We start from the raw sequence: 10550 nt of genomic DNA, 5'->3' as shown, positions 1-10550 counted from the left end.
CCGGTCGCGGTCGCGTTGGCCATGTTTTATTATGGTACATTTTGTAATACATTTTATATGGTACATTTTGTAGTACATCTTGGGATGCACTATTGAGAATTGCTTTTTGTGTCTTCCATGCACAATTAGATTGATGAAAATCATATAGTGAGAATCAAAAGGACAAAATAGTGTTTAATCTGCATGGAATTAAGTTTGATAAATGTCCCATTATCTGTGTACACTGTATACATATTGTATTCACCAGTGTATAATTACCTCTGTGCATTAACTTGCAATAAAGATAACTTCCATTAGAAGATTTGTCATCTTTTCTTTTCATATCCATGAAGGAGAAATAAAAGCTACTATACAGTACGACAGGGCTTTGAGAAATTTCATCACTAACTAGAAAGACTGTTGCAGATATATATCATCACATTCAGTCCCTCCATGCTTTTATTTCAGAAACAAGATGTCTTGAATAAATGACTCTAAATGGTGGAAATCGCACATCAGCCAGCATTCAGCGCGATTATCGCAAGTAGACTGTCGCGACGTCTCGCGATCGCGAGGTCGAACCAAATATGGAAACAATCACCGCTTGCGGTCCTGTCAATCACCATGATTGACGGCGACAAAGAAGCGCGTCTGGGATATCCAGGATGCGCTCTGGCTTAGGGCGCTTTCAGAATAGAAGCACATTTAGGATGCAGGCTTATCCCAGAAGTGCTTCTATCCTAAAAGCGCTTTTGGGATAGAGCACATTTGGGATAGTACACAGTTCCTCTGATTGTATACTTAAAGCGTCTTTTTGGCGACGCCTCAGGCGCTAGCCTAATAGTATGGTGTGCGTCCGTTTGGCCTAAATTCCTAGAACTTACTTAGAAATGCATTATCTTGCACCTCTAAGTTAATGCTAAATGTAATAATAGGTTACGAATTTGCTGAATATGAACTATTACGATTACGAAAATCTGCAACAGAACATGATCATGCCAGTGTTTTTATTATCATTTTAGTTATGGCAGTAGTTAGTTTTAGTCATCACACTGAAGGCGAATGTCGCAAATTGTACTATGAGTACAGAATGCCCTATATTACAGAAAATAGTCACAACATGTCTAATGTTGTTAACAAATGATTAAACAAATAATAGAAAAGGGGTCAACTAAAACAGATCAGAGTTCTATCAAGCATTCGTTATAACCGTCTTTGAACATGTACCAAATACCACAGGCAATGACTGTTAATACAGTGAATTATAGAGCTCGAGAACTATTATACATCATAGAGAAAATCAAATGAAACTAGTTAGCATCAAACTGTTGAAAGATATGTATCCCAATACTCCATCAGACAAAAGAAAAATAACTACGTACATCATATGTGACAATAGGAGAATGAAGGAATATTGATATTCAGTGCTATGTAATATTCTTCTATCTATGAGCACAATACGCAATCCATTATTATTATCATTTAAAGTATCTAAAACCGAATTCAAAACAGATTTCGAATTCGTGGAAACGAACTTTTTGCCTTATTTAGAGATAAATTTAATTTTTTAGTCCCAGTGGTAATGAAAGATTTCACACTATATCTCTCTGTACAGGAAATTCAAGACTAATTCTGATGTTTTACTCTAAGTGTAGGATTTAACTTAAAAGAAATCTTACAACACTGGAATTGACAATACAGTTCTTGTTAAGGAGGGTATGATGTGTAAGCATTCAATATCTAAATCTCGATCATAAAATTAATAGGTAACATATTGTCGTTTTCACATCTGTTTCAGTGGCATGAACGATAGAATATAATGTATGAAGTTACGGAGTTGGCCGGATTTTCATCTCCGTGCGCTTCAAGGAGTATTTGTAACCCTTCCAGTGGTACCAGTTGACGCCGTCACCGTGACTGTCATGAGTACCCAGGTGGTACAGCCCGTTCAGGTTGGAGTGGTGGCAATTACCGTACCACCACGCACCTTTGATCGACTGAGCACAGCTTCCGGAAGAGCTCTCGTCGTTGTCTCTGTCCTTTGTACTGAATGGTTTCCCGTCATGTAACGACAGGCTATCCCCTGTGACAAAAACAAACATTTAGATCCGAACAACAGAAATGCACGTGGCTTGGATTATCAATCTTTAAGATCATCCTTTGTTTTGAGATGTACATGTTTAGAAGCTGAAATAAACTATGACCTGTTGACCATGCGTATCTTTTGACTTCCTTTTTGTTTCTGTGTCGCTATGATTTTCAGTTCTAGGCTCCGGTGTTCATATTTTTGTAAGCAATTGCATATCGTATCCCAATTTCATGCGTACTTCACAATACCCAAAGTATTCCTCACTTATTTGGTACGCGCATATGGAAAACAGAGATTTTAACGTGAACATTGATACAATAGATTACACTGGAAGCGAAAGTATGCTAATGCTACAACTCGATAGAGTATGACTACGTATGTATGTATGTATGTATGTATGTATTGATCAAATTTTAGAGACATTAATCTACCATATCTATTTTCACGAATCTACGCGACACGTTCAAATTCAACTCAGAGGGAGAACCATATGATACATTGTCAACATGTCGGAACAATACCATTTCAAGATTTTAACTGTCAACTCCCTCACCTGCAGTACCGGTGTAAGTCCCGATGTGGAGTTTGTAGTTCTGGGATTCAGGCGAGATGGCAAACGTGCTGTAAGCCGCGTACGCCGTGTTCCCCTCCACATCCTCCATATCCACCCTGAGCTGGTAGACTTTCTGCACGGCCAGGCGGTACAGCTTGTCGTTCCCCAGCCAGAACTCGCCGTTCAGGTTGGAAGGGAAGCCGGTCTTGTAGTCTGCCCAGTCCCGAAAGAAGTCCACTGTTCCGTCTTGGCGTTTCTGGAACAACTTCAAGAGCAAGAAAACGCTGATAGCCAGAAAAAAGCAAACATCTCAACATCAGAACAATGACATACACAAATGTAGCCGTATCTCACATTTGTAACAGTAAAGTGACCAGACTTACCGTCCATCCCCCTCCGTCCGTGTCCATATCACAGAAGACCAGGAAGCCGCCCAGGTTGTCCCTTGGATACACCATGTACACGCCGCTGGGTGTGGTCTCGTCGTCGTCGAGGATGTCTTGACAGTCATGGGGCACTTGTGCTTGGGGCTTGTCGGCTTCAGTGTCGTTTGCGTTATCTGAGATAACGGGGGGGGGGGGGGGGCTTTCGGGATCTTTCGGGCGTGCAGCTCTCACTGAATGTTTGGACCAGATCGGACCCCGGTCGGGGCTACATACCTTACAAGCACCAGCACAATTGGGACTACGTCACACTTCCAAACCGGGGCCCGGCCGGGCAGTTTTCGGGAACGGAATGTTTGATATAAAAAACCCCAAACTACCCAAGACGTGAAAAGAATATTATTTTGCGTATACATTTCTATCTTTTGGTTTCCACAAACATCCCGGTCGGGTCCCGGTTTGGCGACCGAAGCCATGATGCTGGTCTAGTTGTTGCAGTACTCTGAGGACTAATTATAAGGACGCTTTTAAGTTAGGTGGCAAGTTAAGTGTCTTTTCTAATGGTCTACCTTACATCCTATTTTGTATTTTGCCGATTTCTACAACTTGTTTGAGTCAACCTGGTAGATATTAGTTAATTCTAAGCAAAAGGCCCCTTTGTTTAAGGAGTTCTACAGATATACTAATATGTCAATGAATCCAGGATATGGTTCCATCTCGGTATACGTTGATCAACCCTTTCATACCTTTGTGTAACACCAAAAGTAAAGGTAGATTACAGTTCTCTAATACAAACCAACAAGTAGGCAAAGATACCAACCGTGGTCGGAAGTGACGTCAGAGCGTTGTTGTCCAGTACCATGACCCTGAGTTTCCTCAGGTTGCCGATGCTGTCCGGGATGACCGTGAACTTCTCTCCTGTCCCCTGGTCCAGGTACAGCTCCCGGAGGGAGGCGAGGAAGCACACCTGGATGCAAGATGGCCGTTTGGTTAGTGTTGATGACTCAGAACTTGTAGGTATTACCAGAAGTAAATTTGAATCCCTGAAATGAACCACCATTCACACCATTTTGCTCACTAGAATAGCGTCAGATAGGGAGAGAACCTTAAATGGAGGTGCCGTGTTGGAGGAGAACCACTCCTAAAGCATGTTAAGAAACCACCATACTTGGTTGAAAAGAGTAGGTGCGCGTGAGTGGATCAAATGAATATAGTTCATATATGGAGTTTGTAAATATCCGGGAGTACAAACTTGGTGTGATGTACCGTAAGCAATACAACTGTTACAAGCAAACATGTGTATGTTGATACATTTTTTATTATTTTGTATTTGTAACCCAGTAAATTCACTTGTCTTTCCCTTTTCACGCACACACAGACACAGAATCAGTTATGTTCCTTAGCAGTTTTCCTTTATTTCCCTTCGTTTATTTGTACGCGGTCACTTTTGCTGTTACAAACACATGCCAATAATCTTCTTCTTCAAGAGACAAGGAAGTAGGAAAGAAGAAGAAGAAAAAACTAGAGTTCGGCGACCTCATACCACCATGAAATATTGAGTGTTTTTGTCGATTTTATGTTTGTTGATGATGACAACTGTTCAGATAAGGTAAGTCCAAACACATCCACATAATAGATATATAATAAAACCGAGTACATACTAACAAAACTTCAGCGTGACGCAAGGTGGACCACATAACATCTAACAGCACAAAAGAAATATAATACATCATGTCCCTAAAAGCACAAGTACATAAATACAATTTGTTATCACTTTCAAAACTGTCTGGTTCCCCCAAACAGATGTTCTACGATGTCAACTGTATATCGCAAATATAGGGGTGATTTCTTATATTATTACATCGATCATAACGACAGATACGGGGCCCAAAATCTAATCACTTCAAGCTATCATCACACCCCACCAACACATCAAGTATGAAACCAATTCACCCAGCCGTTCTTGGGTCGAGGCTATCGTTTCCCCCAAACAGTTGTTGTCAACTGATCCAAAAAAACAACAACATATGTTCATGGCTATCACTGGCGAAACAAATCACCTCACCATCTGCTTGGAGATAAGGTGATTAACAAAGAGGGAAACCACCATGCCTGTTCCAATATATAGCAGTGTGATTTCTGATATTATTACATTGATCATAACGACAGATATGGCACCCAAAATCTCATCAATTCGAGCTTTCGTCACACCCCACCAACACAACAAGTATGAAACCAATCCATCCAGCCGTTCTTGAGGAATCTTCTACACAGACAGAGACACATAACAGAAAATATAACCTCCATTCCATGACATTTCATGGAGGTAACAAACACCTGCTCCGGAAACTGTTGGAAGCGGTTGTGCTGCATCAGGAGCTTGTTGAGCGAGGACAGTTGGGCGAAGTTGCCTGGCAGTCTGGTCAGGTTGTTCCACCCGAGGTGCAGGAGTTCCAGATTTTGTAGGAGGCAGAGCTGTGGATATATAGAAGAAAATTACATACGAGGGGTGATCAATAAAAAAATTCTCAGCCTCACCCAGATGTAATAAGCACAACTCAGATTTTGAGGCACAACTTCGTAGTTTGAAGCCTTTTATCAATATCCTCAAAATTCCAAACCATTGCCGTCATAACTTCCCATGTAACGTCTTTTTGAAAAGCAGTAGGTAAGTGGCGAGAAAAAACAAGGGAAAATTGTGATGAGACGTGTGGGTCGAGTTCCACATGCCGTAAATTGTTTGTAATTTGTGTCGGGCATTGTTGAAATAAGTTACTGACGTGAGTGCAGTGCCACATTGACATTGTCCTCGTCAGTTCAAAAGCAAGAAAAAGACATTCTGAGCGGCGTTTTGTTTTTGAGAGAGAGATCTGACTGATTCTCAACATGGAAAAGGTTCTTTAAATACCGGGGAAGGAAGTTGGCCGGGAGACGGATTTATGAACCGGCAAGGACAATCTTGCCCCATTGTCAAAATCACGAATCAGCGCTCTTTGTTTTGCTTCGAAAAATAAACACTGCTCCGAAAGTATGCGAACGATGGTGGATACTTTCCGAAACATGAGAAATCTAGAGTGAGCTCTTTGTTCGTAATGCGGTGAAAGTGATTTGGCATGCGAAATATCACCTGCGCCTTGCTTACCTCGTCAGGTAGCTCCTGAAGGTTCAAGCTCTTCAGCCAGAGCTCCTTCAGGTTTTGAAGATGTCCGATGTTTCTCGGGACGCCGCAGAAGTCATTCTCTCCAATGTTCAGATTTTCCAACCGCGTCATCCTCAACACGACCTGCAGTAGCAAGAAAAAGATATCCAGTCAATGCAAGTAACGGTTACTTTGCGTATCTGGCTGGATATCTAGCCTTCATTGGCAAGGTGGTGTAGTGGATAGCAATCTCGCTTGTGTATTTTTCTTCACTGTGAAAAAAAATAAAACAAGACTCTGTCGACACATGCTGTCAATATTGGTTCCGTAACCACAGGGATCAACAGTAGAGGTTCATCGTCACGTAATGACCGAAAAAGTCACCGTTTACTCTGAATACCTGACGAGAATAAAGAATTGCAAGAGCTAGAGGTAAAATTTGGTTTGATAATCAATTACATCGATATCAGTATGGTATATATTTGTGCAAATGTTTTTTTTTATGAACCAATGCTTTGATGGTGAAGTGCAATTTCAAATAATTCTAATTTTGATGTCATTGGTGTCTTATACCCTTTAACAATGACAATGAAGTTTATTGCATATTCATGCCCCATTGGAGCTAAATGCAGTCAGATTGGTATAAAGGGAGTAAACGGAAAACTATACATATACTACAAAGTACGTGCTTCTTCTCTCTTCTTAAAGCATGTGTAGACAAACTTACAGAGTTTTTCCAGTATATCGTAGTTAACGTTAGATGATGACATAAAGTATTTGAACAGATCTTCCTTCGTTAGGTGCGCAAATTTTTTATCCACATGTGTAGCATTAACAAATGCGATCGATACAAAAATACAAAAGCAGACCTCTGGAAAGACCCCGAGCTTGTTCCTCCCCGCGCTAAGCCGCAGCAGGTTGGGCAGTCCCGTGAGGGCATCAGGCAGGGCAGTCAGCAGGTTGTCCGTGATGTACAGCTCGCTCGTCTCGGACAAGGTGAACAGCTCACCGGGTAGGGAGTGCAGGCCTCTTCCCCTTAGGTCTGAGATCCACCGCCCTGTCTTCCCGTCCCTGGAATATCAATGTATGTTAATTAGCATAACTCTCTCGTGAGACTAGGTCCCTCCGTGAACAAGATGTGCTACAATACATCAAAATTGAAGGCATGTCTCTATACCTTTAAAAAACCGTCACTCTTTGAAAAATATTGTAGTATCTGTATTCATACGTGACTGATGATCCTATTCAACGTTAGCTCAATAAAGTATTCACGTATCGAAAAGATCGTTCAAAACGACTGGCTTTTGCTTAGATGCTGCTAGTGGTGATGATAAAATGCTTTCTCGTCTACGTTCACAAACCGGTCTATAGAGTTGCCACTCATGAAATTGTTCATAACGGACAGGTGGCCACATGCTTAACTTACGGTCAATAGGAAATTGAATACCCAAAGAGACAACCTGAAAGAGTTGCAATGACCAGCTGGTCACTAGTACACAGCATATCAAGGGACAAGTGGTCCTTATGTAGAGGTGGTCACGAGTACAGGTTTTGACCGTACCTGTAAAGTTGTTCCCTTAGTGAAGCCTGTTGACACGGCATAATCTTGAGGCACCCTGGATCGACCATTCCAAGCTTATCTCCACTCACGACTGCCCAGGGACCTGTAGGAGGCTGATCCACCACTTGTACTACCTCCCACATCTGGAGCGTCAGCTGGCCAGGTCCGCTCGGGGTGTGTGGTCGTACTGCCTGGGCAGTCAGGGTTTGAACCTGCGGACTGAGCAACGAGTGAATATAATGGATTGAATGAAGGGTGAATGAGTGAGTATTGGGTAAATATGTTGCAAGGGGGTAAATACGTTATAAAAGCTACATTATATAGCGCCATTCAACCAGCTTTTCTCAATGTCACTAACGAAATATAGTGGTTGCTATTTGAAGCTGCAGACCTTTTCCAAAATCATATCCAATTGCTTGAATGAGTAACTGTTTTTTGACAAAAATATGTTAAACTTAGCATTGTGTTGTTCACTAGTCATGTAGACGACTTATTCACAGCCCTTAAATTTCTCAAACCACGAAAGGCACATTGACCCAACTAGGAAATCAACAAGCTCACAAACTAGCCAGAAATAAACAAAGCCCTACCTCGAAGTTGGTGGCTTTGGCACAAGGTCGACCGGCTCATAGTGGACTTTGAGACCCACCGGGCTCACTTTCCCCACCTTAGAAGCAAAAACGTGCAAGCTAAGGGATTTTACTATGGTCAGTACTTGCCATATGAAATGTATAACGTTACAGCTACAGTGATATACAGTGTCAACTTACAGTTGCGGTGGTATACAGTATCAATTTACAGCTAAAAGGCCTTGAAAAAAATGGTTGTTGGCCACTATAAATAGGATTCTTTATGCTTGACTCAACGGGGACAATAATTAAAGGGACTCCGAAAATGCATCCACAATTTGGCCAAGTGGTAGAGATGATCACAAGTATATGTGTGGCTGTAGTTTAGTATTCTTAGAAAAGGTGAAAATGTAAAATAGATTTGTTGCCCACCTTGCCGCTGTGAACAGCCACCCAGACCCCTCCCATCCCCTTGACGTGCTGCGTGATGACCTGTACCTGGTCCCCTGTGTTGAGTTTCAGGTAATCCGGACCCTGAGCCGGGAAGGCCTGGACAACGGTCGCTCTGACGGTGCGTACCGAGGGGACACCTGGAAAGTTCGAAGCATGATGTACGGGGTACCGTTTCAGAAAGTACCCCACTTTTTTTGCCATACAAAGATAGTCAAACGTGTCGTAAATGACGTCCAAAGGAAGGATTTGAAGAAAATTGTGTTGCATAATCAGAGAAAATTCTTACCGCTTAGGTCAATAAAAACAATAATGCAAGTCACCAAAAGTAAGGAGTCACCAAAAGTTCCAACAGCGTTAACCATCCAATATGGCGGGCAAAACTGACGTCATAGTCACGCCACGTCATAGTATACTAGAGTCAAAGCTTAACAATGCTTGAAAGTCTCGCGAGATTCGGAAGTACACGTAAATGTAACTGAGTGAGGGTGTGTGTGAAAAGAAACCCATATTTACTAAAAGAAAAAAAAAAAGAAAAAAAAATCAAATACAAATTTGACGCTTCATAAAGAAGACCGCCTGAGATTTGGAAGTAAGTGGATGATGATATAAAGGTGGAAAAGGAACCCGCAAATACAAGTTTTAAATACAAATCTACGTTCAGTAAAGAACACTGCCTGTTATAAAGTGGTAAAAGCTTGGTAGAATTGAGGACGAACTGAACTGAACTGAAAAGCTTGATGGAGGCGTATGACATGGGTTTAAAAAACTTACCGACGCCGAGTGTCAGGTTTTGCATTTGGATGGCTGCAGTTGCTTCTTCATAGGAAGGGGGCGCTGTCGCAATTTGGCCTTGCATTCCTGATTGAAGAAGCAAATTTCAGGTAAAAGTTGCGAAATAGTAATCTTGGTGAAAAATAAAACACACATGAGATTTAAACCCCATCCGTACCGTGTTAAAACGTGATCGTATTAACACGTGATCTTGCAGATGCGTGACGTCAGCAATTGGTCAAACATGCCAAGAAGTTTAAAATAACAGCCACCGTCTCTGTTCAGTGACGGCTGGAGTGCCCCGATGTAAATTTGTGTATACCTTAAGCTTTGCATGTGCTATTCAATGTTACGTTAGTTACGTGAAAATATAGTTTCTCTAAATCAACCTAAATCAACGAAAATTCCTATCAAGTTTTGAAAAAAATACGTGGTTTGGTTACCCTTGCTCTCGCGGACCGACGGGTCCTCCATCCTCCTTCCCACCGCCTTGTGACGTAGACAATATCAGTACTAGTGCTACCAGATCCACCACCTTCTGGAGGATTAAGACTGTTGTATAGTATATACAAACGTAATTTGTTTTTCCTTGTCTCCTTATATGAGTTTGTCTCCTGTGTAATTTTGGAAGCAAGTGATTTCACGCTTGTTGCTTACGACATCGAAGTTTGAAGACCTTTGTTTCTTGCATTCTTCCTTTGTTAAAAATAGAACAACGTCATCACTGGGTGTGGTTTCTAACGTGTGCCATTGACGTCAACATCGCCAACGGGCCTGTCAGTATTGTGATAGGCTTCCCAAAATGAATGTCATTAGATTAGTATAAACCAGAATTCATTTTACACAACCAGTATCTGCTAACTTTGCTTACGTGTCTATGTCTCTCAGACACCTTCGAATTCATTAGAGCTTCTAACTGGAGTTCTGCTTCCCGCCGCTACATGAAGGTGGCGCATTTGCGGCGAGAACACAATCTCAAACGTTACGTGGCTAATTTTGTAGCATTAGAGTCATACTCGTCGCTGGACGGGAACGCATAGATTCTTTGGACTG

The 10550-nt window shown here is 41.7% G+C and overlaps 1 protein-coding gene across 1 annotated transcript; it reads right to left on the bottom strand.

Annotated features, from left to right (window-relative positions):
* Positions 1-1509: 1509 nt before the first annotated feature.
* LOC118411206 (fibroleukin-like) lies at positions 1510-10193 on the bottom strand. The gene is made up of 12 exons (XM_035813292.1): positions 9941-10193; positions 9498-9584; positions 8706-8863; positions 8295-8371; positions 7705-7923; positions 7013-7214; positions 6147-6287; positions 5342-5479; positions 3821-3971; positions 3005-3180; positions 2622-2886; positions 1510-2062 (listed from the first exon to the last, which is right to left on the bottom strand). Exons 1-12 carry the CDS (start codon positions 9969-9971, stop codon positions 1809-1811), a joined length of 1899 nt encoding a protein of 632 aa, XP_035669185.1. The 5' UTR covers positions 9972-10193; the 3' UTR covers positions 1510-1808.
* Between the last annotated feature and the right edge of the window lie 357 nt (positions 10194-10550).

The sequence above is a fragment of the Branchiostoma floridae genome, chromosome 3 (genome assembly GCF_000003815.2).
Source record: "Branchiostoma floridae strain S238N-H82 chromosome 3, Bfl_VNyyK, whole genome shotgun sequence".
NCBI classification, from domain to species: domain Eukaryota; kingdom Metazoa; phylum Chordata; class Leptocardii; order Amphioxiformes; family Branchiostomatidae; genus Branchiostoma; species Branchiostoma floridae.
Note: the sequence above shows the minus strand (reverse complement) of the source record. Positions and strands in the feature narration are given on the sequence as shown.